We start from the raw sequence: 24672 nt of genomic DNA on the forward strand, positions 1-24672 counted from the left end.
CCGGCCGGCGGCGTCTTGCTGCAGCAGGCAGTAGCCCAGGCCGCCGGAGCGAGCGGCGTCAGTCTCGAGGACTGTGCGGCGGCGAGGGTCGAAGAAGTCGAGCACGGGAGGCGACGTGAGTGCCATCTTCACCGCGCTGAACGCCTGCTCGTGCGCTGGCGTCCACAGCCACGCGTTCCGCGGCCGCAGCAGCTGTCTCAGCGGCTCGGCGGCGGCGGCGACCTCTGGGGAGAAGGCGCCGAGCTGGGTCACCAGGCCGAGGAACGACCGTAGGTCGGTGATGTTGCCGGGCCTGGGGAAGACCTGGATGGCACGAACTTTTTTGCCGTCGGCGGTATAGCCAGCTGAATTGATGCGGAAGCCGCAGAATTCCACTTCATCTTCCGCGAACTGACACTTGTCCGGGTTGAGTGTGATGCCGTGCTGGTCACATCTCTTCAGGATCTGCCGCACATGCTGCAGGTGGGCGGCGTAGTCAGCATCATAGGCCAGGACGTCGTCCACGACCTTACACGTGCGCGGGATGTCGCCGAGCGCGGCGTCACCCCGCTGGTTGTACACGTCGCCAGAGCTGACGATTCTCATTGGAGCCCTCAGGTACCGGTAGCGGCCCCACGGCGTGATAAAACACGTCAGGTCTCTGTCTTCGGGCCGGATCGGGACCTGGTGGTACCCCGCCTTGCTGTCCAGCTTGGTGAAGTACGCAGCGCCAGGTGAGACGGAGGCGACTGCGTCTTGAGGCGAGCGGACCGGGTACGTCGGTCGCTTCACGAACCGGTTTAGCTTAGTGAAGTCCACGGTCAGCCGGCAGCCGGACACTGTGCCGTCTGACGACCGTTTGGCCACCGGAACAATCGGATGACACCAGTCGGTGGGGTGCTCCACCGGCTCGATGATGTCCTTTTCCATCAGCTCGTCGAGCTGCAGTCGCACGTCCTCTCGCCAACTGAACGGGATATTCCGGGCGGTGGTCACAGCGTGAGGGACGGCGTCGTCCGTCAGCTCCATCTTCATCGGCTCCCCCGTCATCTTCCGCAGGGTCGACTTCGTATCGAAGACCCTCGGGAACTCGGCTTTCAGTTCGTCGAAGTCTGCCCGCCGCTGCCGTGCGGAGGGGGTGCCACCGGCGGCCGGGCCGTGCGCGCGGCCGGGCGGCGGCGCGCCCGTAGGGCCGGGCGGCGGCGGCCGCCCGGTCGGGTCGGCGCCGGCCGAGCTGGCGGCCGGCCGGTCGGCGGCAGAGACGCGGCTTAGGTCCCGGGTCTCCTCAGGTGCCGCCGTCGTGCCGCTGCAGCGCCGTAGTGAGGGCTGGCTGCCGGCGGCGGGGGCCTCGGGCGGCTCACCGGGCGGCGGCGGCTCCGGTGCCCCACCGTCCGTCCCAGTCTCGGCTGCCGAGCCGCGCTGACAAATCTGCCGCGGGAAGCTCGCCGGCAGAATTCCCAGGCCGATACAATCGTGCCACGACAGCAGTGGTGAGTGCAGTGCTCGCAGAACGGACACCTGCACGGTCTGTATGACGTCACCGAGCTGCAGGGTGAGGGCGCACGTGCCCACACAGTCCAGCCGGCGGCTGTCTGCGGCCCACAGCACAGATGTGGAGGGCGTGAGGTCCGCTCTGCTCACTCCCATGGACTCGGCTTGTTGCAGTGAGAGGGCTGATATCTCAGCGCCGGTGTCGGGCGTCCATACGGTCGACCGCCTGACTCCGTTTGGTAGGTGCAGCTGTAGCCGTACCTGCGGCGACCGGTGGGCCGTCACACTGTTGAGGCGCGCGCCCGGCGTCCGGGCCGCCGGCGGCGCTGACTGCTGCCGGTTCGCCGCGTCTCTCGTGGTCGTATTCGCTGCCAGCACCGAAACCTGCCGGTGCGACGCGTCGGCAGCCGCAGTGCCACGGCGGCGGCTGCTTGCGCTACGGTGGCGCCGGCCCCTCCCCTGGCGGCGGCTGCTCGCGCTACGGTGGCGCCAGTCCTGGCCCTGGTGGCTGCGCTCGGAACTAGGCGTCTGCCGGTGCCGCTCATCGGTGCCCGCGGCACGCCGGCAGACCGAGGAAAAGTGGTCCCGTTCGTGGCATCGGTGGCAGGTGCGACCCAGGGCGGGGCAGGCACGACCGTCCGTGTGCTGCGCGGCACCGCAGCGGTCACACCGCCGGGTCTGGTCGGCCGGGCGCGAGTCCGCGCCGCTCGGCCGACCGCGCTGTCGCCGGTACTCGGAGAGACGGCGCAGAGACGGCTCGCCCGGGCCACAGATCGCCGAGCTGTTGAGACGGGCGCTCTCAGACGCCCGGCACAGGTCGGCGGCCATCTGGAAGGTCAGATCGGGCAGCTCCAGCATGCGGCGTCTGGCCTCGTCATCACTGGTGCCCACCACCAGATGGTCTCGGAACCGATCATCGGTACAGTTCGGGCAAAAATCACAGCAGGACGCTATCTCCTTCAGGGCGCAGATAAAATCGTCCACTGACTCGCCTGGCTCCTGCATCCGCATGTTAAATTCGCAGCGGTCGATCACCACGTTCCGCTGCCGCCGAAGGTGGGCGTGCATGGCGGTGATCACATCGGCCATGGACGCCTCGGCCGGGATGGGCAGGCCGAACCGAACCACGCGGGCCCAGTCGTCGTCGAGAACGGCGAGCAGGGCGGCCCGCTGCTCAGCCTCGGTGAGATCGTGGACGCCGGTGAGGAGGCAGTAGCCGGAGAACTTCTCTTTCCAGGCCTCAAACTCCTTGAGGGTAGCGGTAGCCGCCAGCCGGGGCGTGGGCGTGCCGGCGGCGGGCATTCGTGCACGCGGCCGGGCGCCGGAATCGGGCCCCGCAGCTGCCTGGGCGGGTGCCGTGGCGTCCTGCACGGCCGTCGGGCCGGGAAGCACCCGCTCCATCAGCGCGGCCATCCGCTCCTCACGTCGCGCTGCCGCTGCAGCCAGCCAGCTCCAATTGCTGCTGCAGCATGCCCCGAAGCAGCTCCATGCCCCGAGCTGGCAGGACCCTGGCCGGCTCGGTTACAGGCGCTCATCGGGACTGAGTATGCCGTGTTGGGCCGCAGGTGTTTGAGGAGCAGCACCAGCTCCGGTCGGCGGATAGACCTGGTCAGGGTGGTCTGGTCGGCCAGCCGGACGTAGGTGGCCGTGTATCCGTCCGTGGGTCGGCGACTGCGGCGGCGGCGGGCTGCACGTCAGCCGCAGTGTGCGCGGCCCGGGTACTGGCCGGGCAGGCGCGGCCGCTACTGGTGCAGTGCCTGGCGGTGGGCTGGCCGGCGGCGCGGCCCGTCTGGAGCGCCGACCGGCCGCTCGGCGTCGGCCGTCACTGGGTGCGGCTCGGCTGGTGTCTGCTGGGCTGGAGTACTTTTCTGCTGCCGCCAGAAAAGTCTGTCAATGGGAGGCAGTGACGCCGGGGCTCAGAACCGGGAGGGTGATCCGTCGGAGGGGTTAGCTGTGACTTCCCACCGGGGAAGGTCAGCTATCACTGGGAAGGGTTCGCTGCCACCAGCCACCGGGCAAGGTCATCCCCCACCAGGGAGTGTCAGCTGTCTTTGGGGAGGATCAGATGGCGAGGATCAGCTGTCACTGGATAGGATTCAGATGTCAGGAGAAATACCACTTTTATTATGGGGTTTAGAACAGCTGGAATGGCAGCTCTGTAGCTTGAGCTGACACCATGGGCGGCGGAACGAGGAGGGCACCGGGGCACCGTGCCGTGCCCCCCTTTGGCTTTGGCATTTTAACATTAGCCCTATGGGCGTTGCATGGAAAGAATGGGACTGGGACCAAAAGTCGGCAGTGCCCCCCCCCCCCTAATTGAAGGTGTTCCGCCGCTACTGGCTGACACCTGACATTAGCGCATATTTTAAGTCTTAGCACCCCAGCAACCACTCCAGCCAAGGATTTATGTTATCGATTTGCTCTGAATCTTCTGAATGGAAGGGTTCACAAGGACATAGTCCCCGCTGAGAGGAACATGTTGGCATGCCCTCCACATTCTAAGCGCGCATACTGGGCTAGGGCAGAATTTGGTCTGAAATCATATGTACGCACAAAACCATGCATAGCCAATCCCTTACTGACAAAGGCCGGCTACAGCCTGCCAGCAGCCATATCCATACCCGTGAGCCAGACTGGAAAAAATACACGTTATGCCGAATATGTCCGGCGTAGTGGCGGGATTGCGCCGAAAATTTAAGCGCACGTCTGGCGTAACTTCGCATGCGCCGAATTCAGCGCATGGCGGCGGACGAATTTTTCGGTGCAGGGCGGTCGCATAATTTTTTGGCGAAAGACAGTCACCGAATTTATGCGGTACGCTGGTCAATCTAGCAGCAGATTCACCCCGCGGGCGGCTCTGGAAAGGTTTCGGGACGACACGTCCCCGCCCCGGTCGTCGCGTGCTCGAACTGGCGAGCCGCCCTGAGTCTACTCAGCGGAGGAACGGCCGCCCAGGTGAGGCCTCAACCTTCGGCGTAGAGATAGGCATGGAAAACCTTGTTGAACGTCGCCAAGCGTCGTTAAGCAATAGCAGTGGGTTCCTGCCCACTGCAGTATCGAGGGGAATGAGAGCGTGGACGATCTGGCAAAACTGGCGGCCGCCCTGCCCTCAAACGCCCGATCGCTGACCAGGGCGGTTCATTGTCCGGCCTCGCATCAGTGGCGCGACAACTGCTCAGAATCACTATTCAAGCCACTCCTCGGGAGCACGCCGCCGCTCCCCTCTCCCCGGAGAGGACCGAGAGGATGCCATTTCGGTGCACCAGATGAGGGCGGGCCACCGGGGCCGCTCGCTCCAATACGGCACCGAATCGGCTGTCTCCACTCCGCCCCGTGCCAGCAGTGCCCAGACAAGCGGTGCCCAGCGGCGCTCTGCACTGTGAGCCGAGAAGAGGCTGATGTGCCGGAGCACGTGCTGCTCCGCTGCCGGGCCCTCGCTGGCTCCCGTCGAAGTATTGGGTTTACGTGGAAATAAAAACTAATTCGGACGCTCAAACATGGGATAACGTACAAAGCCCCGAAACACTCTGCCTGGTTGATATAGCCTTGATCAGTATATGAGCACATGTGCTTTATATGAAAAGGGCTTGATTTTCGCACAAATAGGCACCTAATTTTTGGCGCAAATCACTCAGAAATTTCGGCGCAAAATGGTCTCACGGGCGTCCGGCGTAGTGTATGGATGTTTTCCAGTCTGGCCCGTGAGGAGTCTCATAAACAAGATATATTAAATATTAATTTTAATTCTGAAATAACTCCCATGCCTGCATAATACAGAGGAGTGTGGTGAATTGAAAAAAAAAACAACTAGGTAATGCAGCCACTCGGGCAGAATTCAGCCATTCATCATGCTGTTGGTTTTGTAGGTACTCGGAGCACTGCAGTGTACCAAAATCATATTTTGGGTGTCAGAGGGGAAACTTGCTGACCAAAAAAAAAGGATGAGAGTGAAAAATTGTTGGTCAGGTAAGCTCCAAGAATAGTGGGAAAATGATCAAAAACATTAATCTATCTACAATTGCTCCTTCTCGGTGGAATTGGGAGTGGAAAATTGAGCTTGAAAACTGGAGGTGAGAGTGGAAAATGCTTTTTGCATTTCTATGTCGTTTCCCACCCACATCTACAAATTTTGAGACACTGCGCAGCAGTCAATGCACATTATGGTTCAGTCGCAAGCCTTGCTTTAATCAACGAAAGAAAATTACTTTTTCTATCATGCATCATGAATTAACAAAATTTTTGTTCATATTTTTGTTTTTACCTTTTCTCATTATTTCATGCACACCTTAAAATCATGAAACTGTAGCGAGCAACTGATTGGAAGATAGGAATGTCCTTGCTACATTTCTCGACATTATCAAAACATCTTTTTCCAAACATACCTATCAACATCCTGGAAATATGACTTAGCAATATATTGAGGTTCCATACCCTTGACAAGGCAAATGCACCAACTTTTAAACCAAAACAACTGTACTAACTCTTAAATAAATTTGTGACTTCAACTTATACTCCCTTACAAAAAAAACAAAATCCTTGCCTGCTGGATCGAAAAGCAATAGAGCGCTCTCGCCCCACACCCTATTTACGTGAGACCTGCACAAACTTACCAGGTGCTTGCAGTCAGAACACGACACCGTATTCATATTGAAAAAGGGCATAGCGTATAGAAGAGTAGCGACTAGCGTCTCACTGACCTTAGGCCAAAATATTTCACTTGATAACATCCACGCAAGGCCAATGCAGTGTAGATAGGCATATCAACATAGAAATGATATGTCCAAATATGTCTTTGCCGCGTCATAGTTGTAACGCACTGCGGAGAACTCCAGAGATCTGATTGGCTAATATTAGCCAATCAGTAGCATATGTTACTGGAAACTGTCATAGTGGAAGTAAATTGGGACGCCGGTGAAAACAGGGCGCCGGAGGGCATGAGATATGGCACACTGCCATATCCAGTCACGTGATCTCAGGTGAAGTTTTCCTTCCTAGCACCATTCGTGACGAAGGATTCGAAGGAAGTTTTAAAATGTTTTAGTAGCTATTACAAGTTTTCAAATTTAAAATGTACTTTTAAAAGTTCGGTTAACTTCAAACCGAGCACATAAAAAAATCGAGGCAGAATTGCTATATCACCTGTAAGCACGCCGTCTACCTATATGACCAGATAGTTGTCACTGCCTAGTGGTGCAGGTCGCAGGCCATGCTTTTAGAGATCCCAAAGAGATGGCGCTACGGTGCCCGTAGTATGCCCTGAGGGCCCCTGTCCGTAACGTCAAGTGACACTAAATTATAAGTAACGCATCGCAGTGTGTTTGAAAGGCTTGCAACTTTGCCTTTTTTAGTATCAGGTGATTTTCTCCTAATATGCTGTTCTTTTTTTTCTTTTGACGAATGTCTTGGACACTTGTATTCACATCTGTCAGTATCATATTGCAAGGAACGTAGTTATAAGTTCACAATCCATTGCCGCAAACAGCGCCCCCTAGAATACTTCCGCTGGGCTAGGACGCCATCTATGAATGCGAGGTCTACGCGGAATGAGTGCACAATCGAAAAGTATTTATGGCATACGCGTAATTGCAACTATGGACTATATCTACCAGGTACGTTAAGGCACAAAGATTGATAGACAAGTCATTTAATTTTTTCTAAGCCGCCACCCATTATCAGGTGACCAGGAGTGCCCCCTCCCCCCCTTCGCAATTGCAATGCATTAGTTATGCTATGCTATGTACGTGCCTAATGTTATTAGCTACGTTAGTTATTGTCATGCCCATATGTGTCGTCCAGTCCATTGATGTGTTGTTCACACTTCACATGTTTTGCTGTCTAAGGTCTTGCTGCTTGTCACATAACTAGTGACATACCTATGACGATTTACCACATACCGTTCCGTCGTTTCCTTTCGATCCTTAGGACATTCAAACCCTTCTTCTCCACGCCTCAACCCCCTGGTCCGGGCTGGACGGGCAACTTTATTCCATGCGGGATTGCCCATAAGCCGAGCACGCCCGTAGCCTGGGGGCTGGGTGGCCTGCCCATTTAAATGGGCTCAGCCCCGGCGACTCACTAGGGTGCTCGCCCCATGCCCCCTCCCCCCAAGTCATATCATCCTCCCGGCTCTGCAATGGTCTCATCGGACCGAAAGGGCCTAACCCAACGAAACAAACAAACAAACAAACAAACAAACGGTTTATCACGCATCTCATATCACCGTTAAGGCAGCATCGGAAGCAAATTAGCGATGCATTCCATTGTCAACATCACTCTAGAATGTGACAAAACATTGTGTGACTTAGTCCGACATCAAAGCAATAACTTCCGCGGACCAGCCGCGATGCGTGGCTGGTAATCACTGTGCCCAATGATCTGACTCGCTTCATTGTTCAGTGACCGGTCATCTATCACCCACCCTCAGCGCGCAGCGCTTCGCCGGATTCCACGCCGACCAAGCCACCGTTCTCGACACCGTCGCGCCGCTGCCGTGAGACGGCAGGGAGGAACCACCAGTGCTCGTAGAGTTTGTCATGCCGCATAGTTCTCTCCGGATGTCCATGCTGTGAGAAGATGGGTTGCGCAAGTGGTCAGATTTCCATCAGTTAATACTTAATTTGTTCGACACAGATATAATATAAGTTATAACTAGGTAACACGTGAAATAAAGCATGGAGAGTGAAATAAGCACACAACATAAGAAGAACTACTCATAAGTGTCATTACACTTGGTCACTCCACATAACCACTTACATTTTCTACTATGTTGATGTGCTCTCTCCGGCAGGCTGTGGCTTGCTGCGGCACACGGGGCAGAGCCATTCTACATCTTCAACTGCAAAGGGAAAAAAATATTAGCCGTTTTCACGACGGGCTGTCCGGCGAATGCACCCAATTCTCACCAAACCTGCCCCTATTATCACTTTATCGCCAAATTGTCCAAAATTGTCCAAATTGTCTTAAAACCAAAAATGTCCCTCTTCTCATGCTGATGTAGGAATGTGGTGTTATGTTATTTTAAAAGCTTACCATGTTCATGTCTCAGATATTGTAAAAGCGAGATTGAGGTAGTTAAAAACACATTAAACATTCATAAAACAGCAAAACTCAACAACAACAACACTCTTCCTCTCTCTCTAACACTATTAGTTCCTTAGTTCAGAGTGTGCCCAATGTGTGTGTATCACTCTTTGTAACAGCCGCGCAATGAATGTATAAATTAAATTCTGGTTCACCGTAGCAGGTAATAGCTAAAAAACCACCCATGGGCCAAGTCGAAATCTCGGTCACGTGCTCCACGAAAGCGAATTTCAAGAGCCTTGATCAAAACGCCCCAGGCGCCCTGTTTTCACCGGCGTCCGTAAATTGGTAGCTGTTTCAGCTACCAAACTGATGAAGGAAATAGGTAAAATTGCTTATTTTACACGAACACCTGTCATACGCTAATCAAAGTAGAGCTAATGAAAATGGCATTATCCCACAAAGGAAAGCCAATTTGCCACGTAAGCCACCATGAATAGATTTGCTGAGCTTGTAATCACGTGTTTTTAACAAAAAAAGTCAATGAAATAATGTAATTTACGAATTTCTAGCACTCACATGCATATTTTCGTCTGCACACCGAATTGCGTCCAGGATATTGGCCATGGCGTATTTCTTGTGAACCCTCTGTTAGTAGAAATTCCACTATCTGGCAACTAGCCCTATGTAAACGCGGCTATTGATATGTCCTTACTTTATCAGCGAGTTATGGCAATTCTTCGTTCCATTCAGCTCATAACACTTTTTTGTGGCAAATGCTGTTGAAAGGAACAACACCCAATATGGAGCACACAAATGTAGATTAAACAAAATATTCACACGGCTTATCACCTGCTGCAGATCCAAACGGACTTACCGGCTGCAGCGGTGAGCAGCTGATGCCACACGCACGTGCTGAGCAGGCCTCTCGGCGCCATCAGAGGCGGAAGAGGTGGGCGTCACCCACAGACTTGAAAGGCACCGACCTGCCGGCCTCCACCGCCAAGAAACACTGTCAATCACACCGGGGAGCGCGAGATCCCTGACGAACGTGACCAGTAAACAGGCAGAGTCACCAGCTGTAGGGCGAGCCGTCGTTTGCGCCGCTCCTGCTTTGCACGATTTCACTGTAACCGAACACTGTTTGAAATAGACAAACACCATTCGTTAGACTTGTGTTTTTCTATTGAAAAACAACCGGAGCAGGCTTATGTTGTGGGTGGGAGTGAGGGACACTGCAGGATAAATGGCTTCTCACTACGCATACCTATATTTTAGCTGATTCGTGAAGTGATTTTCGATGTTTTCTCTGATTAGATACGCTGCGAGATGAGAGGCGAACAGGGGCGTACTCACAAATGTAAGCGCGTTATGTAAGGCGGGGCTATTTGATGCATGAAGAGGGCGGTGTGCAAAGATTAAAAGACTATTTGAAGTTACATAATATTGAAGTCAGTCTGCTTAATGTATGCCGGCTCCCTTTCAGAGCCTCTCTTGGAGGGGGAGGGGGAGGATGCCCACGGATTACCTCCCTGGATCCGCCAGCGGCCCAGCAACCATCGTGTAGCATGGTTAATTTTAAATGCTGAATCGAAAAATCGCACCTGCGACCTCTGTTCGGACCAGAGGCGTAGGTAGGGGGCCACTGGGCCATGCTCCCTCCCCCTTGGGAGCCAAGGGTGCCCCTTGCGATTGCAAGGCGTCGAGGGCGCGGAGGAACACACTGACCCCATTATTAGCAGGGGCGGATCCAGGATTTTCTCCGACCAGGCCAGGGGCCAGTGGAATGGGATGGCGTGTTTTCCATCAACCATGGGCGGCGAAATGTACGATTGAAGCGCCTACAATCAAAATTGAAGATAACGTCCTCTGTCGAGTCTTTCCCTTCTCCTGATGTTGTTTATGAACATACTGATTTGATAGTGTTGCGTTGTCCCGATTCGTCGCTCCACAGGGTGGCATATTTTTTTTCTTTCTTTTTTGGCTAGGGACTCCAGCCCCCAAAACCCCTCTCCTGGATCCGCCCCTGTTTGTTTGCACGCCTCTGTTCGCCTCTCATCTCGCATCGTATCTAATCAGCGACAACATCGGCATCCACTTCTCCTATCTGCTGAAACACAGGTGTTGAAAGAAGCTACTTGTCCCGCACGGCGCCTACTCCCAACACATGCTGGGAACGTGCTATGCAGGAGGAAGGTTCGACGTGCAACCAGCGGCTTGCATTTTCTTGTAGTTCTCTCCTCACGGGACCCGTTCGTGAGATTTCTCGCGCTCCCCGAAGTGATTGACAGTGTTTCTTGGCGGTGTGGCGGCCGGCAGGGTGGTGCGTTTCGGGTCTGTGGGTGACGCCCACCTCTTCCGCCTCTGATGGCGGCGAGAGGCCTGCTCAGCACGTGCGAGTGGCACCAGCTGCTCACCGCTGCAGCCGGTAAGTTGGCTTAGATATCGAGGGTATGATAAACCGTGCCGGATAATTTTACCTACAAATTTAATTATGTAGTGTGTCGATTGTAACTTGTTTTGTCCCAACAGCCTGTGTCACTAACAAATCGCTAATAGTTGCGAGAAATGTTCGGGTATGTAGTAGGGTAGACCGGGGCAAGTCGCCCCGCCGAGGTAAAACGCCTCACCGATGTTTCTCGGAACTGGCAAGGTTCTGGAGAAACATCATCTCTTCTATAAAACGTGCACTATATAATCATTATATGAGCAGACTGGAAAGAAATTGTGATGACTCTTTAGGGAGATATAGCCAAAAATGTGTTTTTGGAGTGATTTTTATGTTTTGTTGTCAGCTTATGCATCATGGCGTTCTTTTATGGTCCACATCAGTTTAACGACTTTTATGTATTTTGAACAACTCTATCTAACGCTTATAATGCCGGCTTGGTTCGTGTTAAATTATGCCTTGCTGGAGTGCAAGGCGTTGTTCTCTGACCGAACTACGTGATGGGGTAAAACGCCCCAGTAGGTCGCGGGGCAAAACGCCCCATGGGGCGTTTTACCTCATGTGTTGTTCGGACTACCCACTTCCTAATGTTCGGTAGCTGGCTAACAGTAAGTTTCTATGCATTTATATGTACTTTTCTCAGCAACTGGATGGCAAAGGAAGTATTTTGTTAACATTTCCATTGCAATAATTTATTATTTGGCCTTATGAGGCAGGTGAAAAACCTGCTCATACAATAGTGTCATAGCTGAACACCTGATAGGGTGGAAGGAGCTAACTTCAGTGCCGTGGTTCCCAAAGTCTAACAGACCTCTCATATACGATTTAAGTCAACTAGCATGTTTAATCTTTAATCTAGGGCATGGGGCTTCTTGCCCCAGGCCGTGGGGCGTTTTGCCCTGGGGTTGGGGCAAAATGCCCCATTTGCAGTTGCTTCACAAATCACTTCCTAGCTAAGAGTCCGATGATAAGTGAATGAATTTGAGGGGTGGAATTTAAAGTAAAATGTCCAAAGAACGCATTGAGCACAAATTTGGCCTTCCAGGTGATGTGGGACAAAAGTTATGTAGCAAAATAAATTATCGGGGGCGTCTTGCCCCAGGCTACCCTATGTACCTAAACTGATGGAAGCTTTACTAAGCTTGACTGATAAAAAACATGCCGAATTGTCAGCCTGTCTTGTATTTTGTTATGTTCAGTGAGATTTCGTGATATGATTCGTGGCCCGGGCTAACATCTCAGAAAGTTATCAGCCGATTTTTAAATCCAAACGGTGTTCGATATCCAGATCAGGAAGCTGTCATGTGACCCCATTTCATTGACCGAGGTGCAACTGATGACGTCATACATCAGGCCAGGTCAAATATTGCATTTTTGACCGTTTACAGGCCTCATAAGGCATTCTATAACATCAAGTAAAAGGCTAAAGGCATGTTACAGAAAATCATTGATAGAGAATTGGTTTCCTAGTTTATATTTTGTCTAATGAGGTCACTGATACCAGGTCAGGTCACAGAGGTCAGGTCACTAAGCTTCACAATATGATCCCAACTATACCTACTAGGTTCGTATGAATTGTGATACAATTAATGGACAATTTTGCATTTCAACTTCAATGATCTGAGTTGGGCGACCATTTGGGGTCAGTTCAGGATCCGTCTTGGTGAAAGGCAGGTCAACGTCAGATCAAATTTCAAAATTAATGTTATTGTATGAAAAGGGCATTGATTCGATGCAACTCCTTACGATAAATCCAAATCAGGCCTTAGTTTTGCGCTGCGTTGTCTAAAACGGTTAAAATTAAATTTGAAAATTTGGTGTAGGTAATCTATTTTCAGTAGTTCTTTACGCCATAGGTTAAAACAAAAATGGAGGTATTGATATTAAACTGTATGAGCCGTCAGAAACCCTTAATTCTATTTTGAACAAATCCGTATTTCAAAATTTTAGAACGTTTTGAATTTTTAGGGTATTATATGCCTTTTTTTGGGGAAACGAAATATACATTTCCTTACAAAACCGAAAATATAGTTTGTAGTCCTGTTAATTGTACAACTTTTTTGTTAAACCTTAATATATACCATTACCTTCAAAACTGAAGGCGTGACAGCTCCTGCTGTAAAAACCTTGTTTCGATGGCAGAACGTGACGTCATTTTAACGTCATTTATGGCCAATCTATCACAGAGCCTGTTAATATTTTTTGGCCAAAAGTTGTCAAATTGATGGCCGTAGGGGCTTGTAAGTCTAGTGACGATATCTGTAATGCTTTAGGAGATATTGACAGGAAATAATGGAAGGGACGTTTCGCTCCCCCTTCCCACAACGAGACGCGGGTTAATTCGGTAATAACATTTCTTTTTTTCTTTTTCCTATGGACGGGATCCAACAAAAACACCTTTCCCTCTTTTTCAGCGACATTCGGAGGTTTTCCGGTGGGCCTGGCGCTGGGCTACACAAGCAGCGCTCTGCCACAGCTGAGGGACTCTCCGCTGCACGTGACTGACCAGCAGGGCTCGCTGGTCGGCTCGATGGTGCCGCTGGGCGCGCTGCTGGCCGCCCCGCTGGCCGGCAACGCCATGCAGGCGCTGGGCCGCCGCTCGGCGCTGGTGCTGGTCTCTCTGCCGGCCGTGCTGGGCTGGCTGATGGTCACCTACGCCGGCTCGCTGACCGTTCTGCTGCTGGGCCGGCTGCTGACAGGCGCCGCCGTCGGCTGGACCACGGTGGTCGCGCCCACGTATGTGGCTGAGGTGACGACGGCTAGTCTCCGCGGCCCTTCTGGCGCAGTGTTTGAGCTACAGCTCAACATGGGCGTGCTCCTGTCGTACGTGGTGGGCAAGTACGCCGACTGGCGGCTGCTGGCCGCCCTCTCCGGCGCCGTGTCGGCGCTGTGGCTGCTGCTGGTGACGCTCAGCTGCCAGTCGCCGCTGTGGCTGGCGCAGCGCGGCCGGCTGGCCGAGGCGCGCGCCACGCTGCGCTGGCTGCGCGGAGAGCTGGCTGATGTGGAGAGCGAGCTGGCCGCGCTGGGCACCGGCCGGGCCACCGGGAAGGCGGCGCTGTCCGAACTCAGGCGGCCAGAGTACCGACGGCCGCTGGCGCTGACGCTACTCGTCGTCATTATGCAGCAGGGCTGCGGTGTCAACATCATCACCTTTTACGCAGCGGATATATTCGAGGAGGCCGGCGGGGCCATGGACTCGAGCACAGCGGCTATCTACTCCGGACTGACAAAAGTAAATTCCACGCTGTGGTTACAACACTGCTACAAATTGTTTTAAACATTGTCACTATTATCAGGTGATTGTTTTCAGCCGCATTCTTCTGCAGTATTGTTGACAATCTATTTTCAATCGCCAATGTTTTGTGGAAGATGGAGCTCAAACAAGTTAACCAGTTGATAAAACCATTTTTGCAGCTTTTAATGAGTCCAAGGAATGTCAGAACATCTCCTTCCTTTCATCTGAAGCATCTCTATTGTTCCTTTGCTTTGATTTGGCAGGTTTGCACAACAGCCCTGGGGGTGGCAGCCGTGCACAGCCGCGGCCGAAAACCGCTCCTGGTCGCCTCCTCTGTCATCACAGGAGCCAGCCTGGTGGTCCTGGGCGTCTTCTTTAGGCTGAAAGACACTGGGCAGGACGTCTCGGCAATCGAGTGGCTGCCGCTGACGTCTGTCGTTGTCTTCCTCCTGGGCTTCGGCATCGGCTTCGGCCCCATTACCTACCTTTACATGGGTGAGGCTGGAGTGAGTCTACCGTGCGCTTGGAGGGCCATTTTTCTACATAACCCGGTCCCTTACAGTAACGGGGTCTCCTTAAAAATATTCTAGGTTATGGCATATGAACTGCATGTCCAACATCTAAAGCTGTCGCTGATTGTTTTAGCAGATGTTCCCCATCCAATGTTCTACATAAAATGAGTGAAGATCATGGAAATGTGTTAAGGTGTTCCTAGAAACGTCGTGCTGGTGGTAAAGGTTAGTCAGGGTAAGGTGATATAGCACTTATGGAAACGTCATTTACGCTTGAACAATGGTTCGTTTAGGTCTTGATAATTCTTATGCGGTGACACACGCAAGCATACATCAAGCGTTCGAAAGTACTTATGCATGCTTGCATTTATGCATGCATTGTGAAGACTTGCATACCCACACCCACGCATAAAACCAGCCAGGGCTAATATATGGATGAAAAAGTTACATTTTGACCTGAAATCTGAATTCGAATGACATTGTATGACAGGCCTTGGCAATTTGAGGTGCGTATTGACATGTAGCTTAAAACATTTAGATGTTCGCATACTCATCAAAAACTACAAACTTTATGACCTCGGCTACGCCCAAAATCAGTACTTGGTGAACAGTTTACTGTCATAATTTACCTGACGATGCTTTGCGATACATTTCATCATCATCACCCGCAGTGGATAAGGACTATGGATAAAGCCCGACAGTTTATTTGGTTTCGTTCGAAATCGACACATTCCGCCCCACAAAAGCAGGCGCAAGTCCTGAATTCTTCTCTTTCCCGACAGGGGAGATACTCCCACCTGATGTTAAAAACCTCGCCAGTGGTATCGCCATCTTCTTCAACTGGGGCACCTCGTTCCTGACGACGCTGACCTTCGAGCCGCTGGAGGATGCCATCAGCCCGGCGGGTACGTTCTGGATGTACGCCTGTCTCTGCCTCATCGGCGCGGTCATCTTACAGCTGACATTGGTCGAGACTCGGGGCAAGACGCTGGAGCAGATTCAGCAGCACTTTGACACGGGAAAGGACGTGGAGCCGAGGGACGCATCAAGTCAGGACAGCAGGGGCAGTGACGGAGCTTTGAAAGGATAGCGCGCTGTGCCAGGCAGGTACGAAAGATTGAATTATTCTGTGGTTGTCATCAGGCATAGATGTCAGGGTAGTGTAGATGAAGCAATGTTAAGTGCCAGTAAAGCGGACTGAAGTTATCCATCAAGTAAATGCCATGCTTGAGCGCTGCCTTTCTGCATTGTGCCAACTTTCAAAAGGCGGAGGTGGTGCGAAATGTGTGCGACGTGAATGCATTAGTACGTAGTGTTTCTAGTAGATGCTTTTCTATATACTGTGGATCAATGACAAATGATCGATTTGTTTCGTAAATATGTTCAACGTCAATGTGCCTATATTTAACCCTCGCCCCGTTGGGGGAGGGAAATATGGCCCCCCTGTAGTTTTCCTGGCGAATAGCAAGAAAACGGCGGAGCGCAGCGCCGCCAATTTTTCAGTACCTTCCCGGGCATCAATTTGACATCTTCACAGAAAATTTCAAGCCTTAGGTCACCGTAGGTCAGGAGTTATTGAGGTCAAACTGAGGTCATGTTCGAGCAAAAATGACTAAAAAACATGAAATCTTGAAACGCTCACAAAGCTACTGTTCAAAATTGATGACGTCAAATTTCTGAACTCAATTTTTAGCAATTCTAGACCATGTAGCGCAAAACTAAGACCACCATTAGACTCCCCGTGACGAGCTGCATCGATTCGATACCCACTTTATGCCAAAATATCAGCTTTGAAATTTGACTTATTTGACCTGACCTTGACCTGACCTTGACCTGACCTTCACCTGACCTTCACCTGACCTTGACCTGACCTTGACCTGACCTTGAACAGAACATAATCTAAACTGACGCCAAAGGATGCCTGACCCACATAATCGCATTTGGCATTTAAAATGGACCATAAAACATGCATCACATGACATTTTCATATTGTGACCCTCAGTGACCTGACCTCTGTGACCTGACCTGGTATCAGTGACCTCAGATAGCAAAATATGTGTTTGACGAACATTTCCCCTTCGATGATTTTCGATGAAATGCATTTTACTCGATTTTACAACGCATTTCTTGAAATGCCTATAGGCTATAAACGGTGAAAATTCTACATTTGACCTGACCTGTGAGCTGTGACGTCATCGGTTTGACCTAGGTCAATGAAATTGGGTCACAAGGTAGTTCCCTGTTTGGGGGTATCCAACACCGTTTGCTGCTTGTCGCTATGTTGCGTGGTTCTCGAGATCTTAGGGGGGCCAAATTGCCCCCCCCCCCAACAGGGCGCGTTGCTCTGCAGACCCCAACGGGGCGCGGGTTAATAAGAAAGCGACTTCATAATAATGCATATGCCGCTATGAGACGCAGCGACTGGCATCTAAATTTAACCCTCGCCGGCACAGGCCATTTTGCGTCCTTCGAGGGCACAAGGGGGTTTGGTACGAACCTCCCCCCCCCCCCCCTACCTAGGTTTGGCCCGTGATCGAGCTAGAGCTTCACGGGAAAAAAATTAGCGCGTTGCCCGTGACGAGAGGAAGCCGATGATACCCAATTTTAAGGACCTAGGTCGTCTGTTGACCTTCCAGGTCAGGTCAATGACCCAAAAGTCGGAAAAATCGGGACCTGTTAGAACGTCGTGAAGTGTGCCTACTACGTATAGGGGTTCTCGGGGTGCTGATCACGAATATCATGTTAGTTTTGATCACGGATGATGTCTTTATGCATTTAGGCCAGGTCGGGTCAGGTCAGGTCAGGTCAACCAGTAGGGGTTCTGCCGGGTATTCGTAGTAGGTGTCGACCGCCTCTGACAGCTTTGTTACATTATAAGAAGGCACCAAAACTACTTCGTAAATGTTCAAATGGTTCCTAAATTCGAATTCAGCAAACTAGAAAAAGTGGACCGAGGTCATCAAAGGTCAATGACCTGACCTGATCTTCAGGTGACCTTGACATCCACCCGAATGCATGGGAGCAGCATCAAATCACATGTTTGAACGCTTGAAACCACGAGAAGCTTGCAAACGCGCGGCTAATGCGAGCCGACATATGTACGCCGAATCGCGATTCCGGCCAAACATGCATTTCGAAAAGTAGGTTACAGGTTATAGGTCATTTGGGTCAGGATCATGAAATTTTCAGGGTGGGTGGAAAATTGATTAACGTGAGTGTACTGAAAGTTTCGTCGCGATCGACCACTTTTTACGCGAGTTATTTGCGAAAAACCTTGGGGGTTGCATCAACCCCGCCCTGTACCGGCGAGGGTTAAAGTCTCAGGTCAACTGGGGACCTCTGGGGCATAACTTCACAACGATTTTACATAGAGAGAACACAGGGTGCAAAAATTTTGATTCTGTGATGTTTTGCGAAAATATTCACACAAAAAAGCCCGAAATTAGGGCACTTGACCTCACCCTAGAGGTTACCGGTCAGTCTGAGTCCTTGGAATTGGATGCCAGTCGCTGCATCTCGTAACGGCACATACAGTTGTTTTTTAGCCTCGTCCTTGAAAGAGGTGTTGTACGATACCGATAGCTTAATATACCATTTGATTTCGACCATTTTAGTTTAGTTTTCACTTTTCACTGATTGCCGGACCGTTCTGACCTTGCGCGAATTACGTCTCATCAAAGTGGACAGTAGACAACCAATAAAACTTTTAGTGTCCCACATTGTGAGAGACAAATCTCTTCTAATACAAACATCGTTGCCGCGTGTTGTGCTCACGCTTAATATTCTTAATAGCTTTGCTTTCCTTTTAACAAAAATTTAATCGAAATTAGATATGCTGGCTAAAAAAGATGGAGAGGCAATCTTACTTTGTTTTGCTAATTTAGCCTATGTCGTGTGAATAAACATTACTTCACTCAAGTTTGACTGATTTTGGTGCAGCGGAAAAAAAAACTTCGCCACAAAACACTCCTTTGAGGGTGCTCGTTGATAGCCCAAAGTCTACAGCGCGAATCAGATTGCGTTAATCCGTGACGATCCCTTTGGAGCACGGGCGGGCGGCGGGCGGCGGCGACGGCGGCGGCGGTCAGGTGTGGGCGGCGGCGGCGGCGGCGGCGGGCGGCGGCGGTGCCGGGCGGCGGTGCCTCTCAGTTTACTCCGGGCGCTCGGCGAGGTCGGGCTGTCGCCGTGTGGTGCGCGAAGTAGCACGGTGTGGAGCTTGTTGCACGTGACGTGACGCTCACACGAGTGACTCCGAGTGTGACGATCGCTCCCGGTGTGACGCCACACAGCTGTTTGGTCACGTGACGCGATCGGGTTGTGACAGGCCGTAACGCTGCGACTGGCACCTGGCGCAACTCTGTCACAGCCACCTGGCGTAACGCTGTGACTACCGGCGTGACCCCGTGACGGTGGCTGGGTGTGACGCTGAGTCACCGCGATGCGGGGTACATAAAGATGGCGTCGTCACGAGGACTAACACCCAGGTGAGACTCGGCTCCTTCCGTATGCGACTCCCCACTGGCGCCGGTCGAGGTCACATTTGGCTGGCCTCCAGTCGAGTGGTAGGTGCTCAGCACCCGGTGAAGAGCAGAGCTGAACCTTGGACCCAACTAATGCCAGCTGAAGAGCACGGCTGAACCCTGGACCGGTCGGGTACCGTGCAACTGGAACAGAGGCTGGCTAAGTTGAGAACCGGCCGGCTCAGACGCTGCAGAGTCATGTTTCACACTGCACTAATCCTCAGAAAGGACACGTTTCACCAATTAGAAGCCCCCATATAAGGGGCGGCGCTTCATTGCGCATCTGCGCGCGAAGTTCTCCTTGGCGGTACAGGTGTGGCCCCGCTGTACTGGCAGGTGGTGATGTAACGTTTACACAGCACCGTGCCGCTTCACATGTTACTGGCTCTCAAAAATGTTCCTTCACTGGACCATTAACAGCGCTGTAATCATCCGTATGTTTACAACTTTCTAGTATTGGAGGTTGATGAAAATACCGTGAATGCTCCTGCCCACATACAAAGTTTCGTGACTTATACAGGCCTGCTTTAGCTTGTTTTGTAAAACCAACGCTGGCATTCCTGATGGTCAAACTAATAAAGCTTGATTTTGACTACATTCACTTGTGCTGCAAATTATAAATGCTCATAACCGATCGTGCTTACTGCTTAGCAATAAGTTACGTAACATAACGTCCATATAACGAGAACAGACATTTGTGAAGTCGCGCTTCCTTTAGCTCACCAGCAAAACGAAACTTGCACGCACGCACGGTTCTGATCTGAAGAAAACATCAACTGACTTTTATCAACATACTCTGGTATCAACATTGTCTGCTGTCTAGTGCCGCTCATATGACTTCTGTGAAACACATTGACCCTTGTTCGCCTCAATGCTGATAACGCTCTTGATTTCGTAGAGAAGTGGCGAGTTATCAAGCAGATAACCTGACATGTTTCTTCAGCGTTCATTGTCTCCAAATAGCGATGATGGACAACATTGCAGCGTGCAATTTGCAGTGACAGTTACGGTTGTAACACCCTCAGTTGCCTTGTACGATTGTTGGAGTTGTGAAGTGAAATTATAAACTCCGACATGAACACGAACAGTACCAGCACATCACCACACATGGCATCACCTACAAATAGGCAATAATATCACTATGGCAATAATATCACTTATTGAAAATGTTTACTTGTCCGCTGGTCCGCTGTTGCCCGTTCTTTAGAAAAAGAAAATCGTATTTAAATGTCTGTAGACTGAACAAGACAAAAACAAAAGGCATCAGACCCATCCGATGAATGTTGGTGTCTGGTGACCTTTTAAACCTCCTAGCAACTGCATATCAAGACAATAACCGTCCATATTCCTACACCCAACATCACTCATTCATGTTACCTGCACCGATCGATGCCTACCAACACCAATAGCGCACGACGTTATGGCTAACATAGGGTGTGTCCCGCCCACGAGTAACCAGTGTTACCGACAAATACGGCGGCACCAAACCCAGTCCCGCCGCGGTCGTGCCCCTGACTGCGGAGGCACCGGAAAGGGGCCAGGCAGGCGGCTGGCAGGCCTCTGTCTCGGCTCGACAGGCCCATAACGCCCACCGCAGCCGGCGGGTCGGTCCTTATCAGAGGAACCGTGACGGACGTACGGACGGATACGCCCCCCCGTCCTTCCCCCCCCCCCCGTCCGGTGAGCCTCCCGCGCACCTGTTTGTTCCGGAGAGCGCGCGCTTTTGTTCCGTTTCCGCCGCCGCGCCCTTCCGCGCGCGCGCTTTGACGGCAGGGTGTGAGCCAACCCCAGATACGACCCCAGGAGGTGAAGCCTTGTTTGTGCCGATTCGGCCTTTCAGTGGGTCGTCCCCGAGAGTGTCCTCGCTGCGAGTGGAAGGGCGCGCGAGGAGGGGCGATTGATGTGGGTGATTGACAGCGGCGCTTAGAGGCAGCCATTGGTAGAATATCCAGCCGTCCATGTGGTGCTGAGCCTCAGGTGGTGATTCCCATATCCCACCACTGGGTCCGTGTTAGGAAGATACAAGATACGCCTAATTGTGTGTTATCCAGACCATGACAGATATATGTAAAAAACGACAATATATCCAAATACACAATTAAAAACAGAGCTTTCGGTAACAAATACCATCACTGTGTGATCAAGGTTACCGAAAGCTCTGTTTTTAATTTGTTGAGCTTTCGGTAACAAATGCCTTGATCACTGTGTGATCAATGTTACCGAAAGCTCTGTTTTTAATTTGTTACCGAAAGCTCTGTTTTTAATTGTGTATTTGAATATATTGTCTTTTTTATACGCCTAATTATACAGAAGCGCCAAAGATTCGCCTGGCTATTCAACACTATCAGTTGGGCGTAAGACAGGCTCGAAGTGTTGATGGGGCTTTTTGCCATTCAATTGCCATTGATTGCCAGTCCCCGTCCCCTTTGATATATATGCAATCGGTCGTAAAAGAGGCTCCCGTCAGCTGAATATGGTCAACAGAAACCTACAAATTGTTAGAGACTGGGTTCAACAGGTGTTTACCACTCGTCTGTTACACTGGCGTCACTCTGAGTAGGAGCAACGACAGCTGGTGAAAGGAGGGAGGGGAGAGAGAGAGAGAGAGAGAGAGAGAGAGAGAGAGAGAGAGAGAGAGAGAGAGAGAGAGAGAGAGAGAGAGAGAGAGAGAGAGAGAGAGAGAGAGAGAGAGAGGCGAAGGCGTGTCAGTTGCGTGCCATGGGAGGAAATTCAGGAAAATGAGATACGGAATCACGCTATCAAGGGCTCACTGCTCAGTGCCCCACGCAAACGTGTGATTGGAATGTCGAGGAGAGAGCCACCGCCGATATAGGTAGAACAGCTAAATCTATTATTGAAGTTGATTGACTTGCATAAACTTTACTTGCCCCTTATTTGTTTTTCAGATTTCATTTGTTTTATTTCTTAATTTTGTGGTGACTCTTAATTGGATTATTGTAATGTGGCGGAGACTGAAGGATGCCTGATAAATCGTCCTTTAGCATGGGTTTGATTCGGCGCCGTTGTTTTGACTTTGTGAACCGATGGTGCGAAAGCTGAAGGGGCTCAAATTCCAAATCAATGAACAATACTGAAAAACACGTAATGTTATATATATGTCACTCCTATAACTTGCGCCACAACCCTGACGCGAGCGGCGAGAATGAATGCTCTGATCCCTTTTGATCCCAGTATTTGGTTTGGCCGCACCCAAATGTGGCGCCTGGGCTCTTGAGCACGTCTTCTACTGGCTGATTTACAGACGTCACTCGACCCCACAGCTTCGCCCACTCAACTAGCTCAGCCATGACGAAAATCATCTCCTCTTCCTGCGCAGTTCGCCTATGCCCAATATCGCGTGTCTGTGCCTTATGAAGCATCACTAGTCGAAGTCCGTGACCCTGTGCCCTCGCGTCCATACCTGGTCTGTAACCTCACCAAACATGCTGTTAGCATGTATGCTGCCAGACCTCTCCCGGCTGGCTCTTTGCATCCTGTTGTGCAGAGCACCGATCGCTCTACGGCTCTCCAAAACGATCAACACCTGTCGGATGTAGCGTCACAAGCGACTCACGTCACGCAATCATCACAAACGTCACACTGCGTGTCGCAAGACGCCGCTCGGTAGACCCTGGAATGCGTAACGCCCAGGTGAACAGGTACTAGGTGCTTGGTACTGGGTGCCAGGTAAGTACCAGGTGCTTGGTACTGGATACCTTATCACCTCTATCGACAAATAACACTGCTCTCCGCCGATACGTGGCCAGACCGCCGGTTTCCAACTCGGGCCCACCCTGTCTGAGGTGACCTTGCGTCGGCCTCCGCCGTCAGAGCGTCACAAACGCCGCACACGCGCCATAAACACGCACCCCGCTGGGCGGCGCCGGGTCACGGGGGTCACGTGACGTGCGCCGCCCCCGCCCCCGCCCGGCGGCCGGGCGCGACAGGAGAGAGAGGACGGGCGTTTCCGCTGTTGAGGTGACCAAACATATTTGTTGGCCGTGGGCGGGCGGTACGGGCGGTGAGAGCATGGTGGGCGACGGGGAGAGGACCAGCGGGCTGCTGCCAGCACAGCCACTGCCACTGGCACTGTCACAGCCACCGCCATACCATGGCACTGGTCTTGAGTTAGGCTTCAAGCATGAAGAAAAGCTGCGCGCTCTGCAATTACGCCATATGGTATACTAGAGATGGAAACAACCGAGAAAGGTTTGACCATTGACGCTGCATGTTCTCCGATTAGTGTTCCCAATCATTCCTTGGTCAATTGTCACATCTGAAGTCACGCACGGCTTCTGTTTTCTGCAACCTCACTCACTTGACTTCATGCAAATGACTCAATGCAGAACATAAGTGGGAAAATGTGTTTTCCAATCCTTCCTTAAAAAGGAAGAGATGGATGTTGATCGAGCAGGTAGGTGACGAAACGACGGACCGTTCTCCCGTGGTTATCTGCCCAGGTGCGCGGATGAAACAGCAAATGTAGAACATCGTGCTCCTGGGTCGAGATCTTTGAGGTCTGAAAGTCCATTGGCGTGCATGAACGTCCCACTCAGGTGACTGACTGCACCTTGGTGCGCTGCGGGACCTCGGAATGTCGGCAGAACTATCGCGTCATTTTGTCAGCTGCCGCGCTGCATATAATCTGAACAGATGAGGGAGTGCCATTCACCACTGCAAATACAGCTCGCTGTTCACTGTACAGACATGAGTCTGATTTCATACATGTTATGCTTAACTATAATGGAGATATTCCTATACATCAGGCTTAGGAATTAAGATTGCAGAGACTGCAGGGACGGTATGGGTGTTCTTAATTTGTCGCTGTGAGATTTTTAAGGAGCATGTGAGCCAGCGCGGTACTGGTGGTAAGTACCAGCGTTACGTCTCCCAATAAGCCCTGGTTGGTTCAGGGCGTTATCGAGCTGTAGCACCCCGCCGGCTCCTGTCACCGGGGGCGGCACGGGCGGCGGCTCGCGGTGGTCGACAGCACCCATTCGTCAGTATAGGGCGGTGGGACTGAACTGTCGTCCCGGCCGGCCGACCCGCCCATCTGGCCGTGATGGGTGACGACGGGTGCCGAGGGAAGCGACGTCCCGTGCCGAATACTGAGGGAGCGCGGCGCAAGTGACACAGGGGTGCCACTACCCCGTGCACGTGCTGGAGATGGGATTAGTGGTGTAACTGTGACGTGAGGCACTGTGAGATATTTGATTTGGCTGAGAACGTTCATCTTACTACCCTTTGTCTCCCAAAAAAGGAGCTCAACCGATGTTAAGTTGATAGTCTAGCTGTCAATGTCCGGCAATCAATGCAGATGCGAACATGTGTCGTTGGAATACCTACGCAATGCACCCTCAATTATGCAGTCTTGCGAACATGGCAGGATGCCGGTCTGATGTGTGTGCGACGTATGTACACGTGTTAGATTTACAACAGACAAGCTCATTAACATTGCCTAAAATG

General features: G+C 51.7%; 2 protein-coding genes and 1 long non-coding RNA gene across 3 annotated transcripts in view; 2 read left to right on the forward strand and 1 right to left on the reverse strand.

Annotated features, from left to right (window-relative positions):
• Positions 1 to 7402: 7402 nt before the first annotated feature.
• On the reverse strand, positions 7403 to 8585 carry LOC122394291. The gene is made up of 3 exons (XR_006258839.1): positions 8500 to 8585; positions 8224 to 8305; positions 7403 to 8033 (listed from the first exon to the last, which is right to left on the reverse strand). It is a non-coding gene; the product is annotated as an uncharacterized LOC122394291 (long non-coding RNA).
• A 2194-nt stretch (positions 8586 to 10779) lies between these two features.
• On the forward strand, positions 10780 to 16044 carry LOC122394292 (facilitated trehalose transporter Tret1-like). The gene is made up of 4 exons (XM_043391052.1): positions 10780 to 10918; positions 13354 to 14171; positions 14438 to 14669; positions 15469 to 16044. The coding sequence occupies exons 1-4, from the start codon at positions 10858 to 10860 to the stop codon at positions 15774 to 15776; spliced, it is 1419 nt and encodes a 472-aa protein (XP_043246987.1). The 5' UTR covers positions 10780 to 10857; the 3' UTR covers positions 15777 to 16044.
• A 2728-nt stretch (positions 16045 to 18772) lies between these two features.
• LOC122394294 (TLR4 interactor with leucine rich repeats-like) overlaps positions 18773 to 24672 on the forward strand; it is a 33144-nt gene continuing 27244 nt past the window's right edge. Inside the window, exon 1 of the mRNA XM_043391053.1 lies at positions 18773 to 19170. Within this exon, the coding sequence (XP_043246988.1) occupies positions 19142 to 19170 (29 nt within the window). The 5' untranslated portion in view covers positions 18773 to 19141. The remainder of the gene's footprint in view (positions 19171 to 24672) is intronic.

Source organism: Amphibalanus amphitrite, unplaced genomic scaffold (genome assembly GCF_019059575.1).
Source record: "Amphibalanus amphitrite isolate SeventyFive unplaced genomic scaffold, NRLGWU_Aamphi_draft 000583F_arrow, whole genome shotgun sequence".
NCBI classification, from domain to species: Eukaryota; Metazoa; Arthropoda; class Thecostraca; order Balanomorpha; family Balanidae; genus Amphibalanus; species Amphibalanus amphitrite.

Coding starts and splice junctions, on each gene's coding strand:
- LOC122394292 (XM_043391052.1), top strand. CDS start 10,858: ATGGCGGCGAGAGGCCTGCTCAGCACGTGCGAGTGGCACCAGCTGCTC. Junction 10,919..13,353: donor GCTGCTCACCGCTGCAGCCG/GTAAGTTGGCTT, acceptor CCTCTTTTTCAG/CGACATTCGGAGGTTTTCCG. Junction 14,670..15,468: donor CATTACCTACCTTTACATGG/GTGAGGCTGGAG, acceptor CTTTCCCGACAG/GGGAGATACTCCCACCTGAT.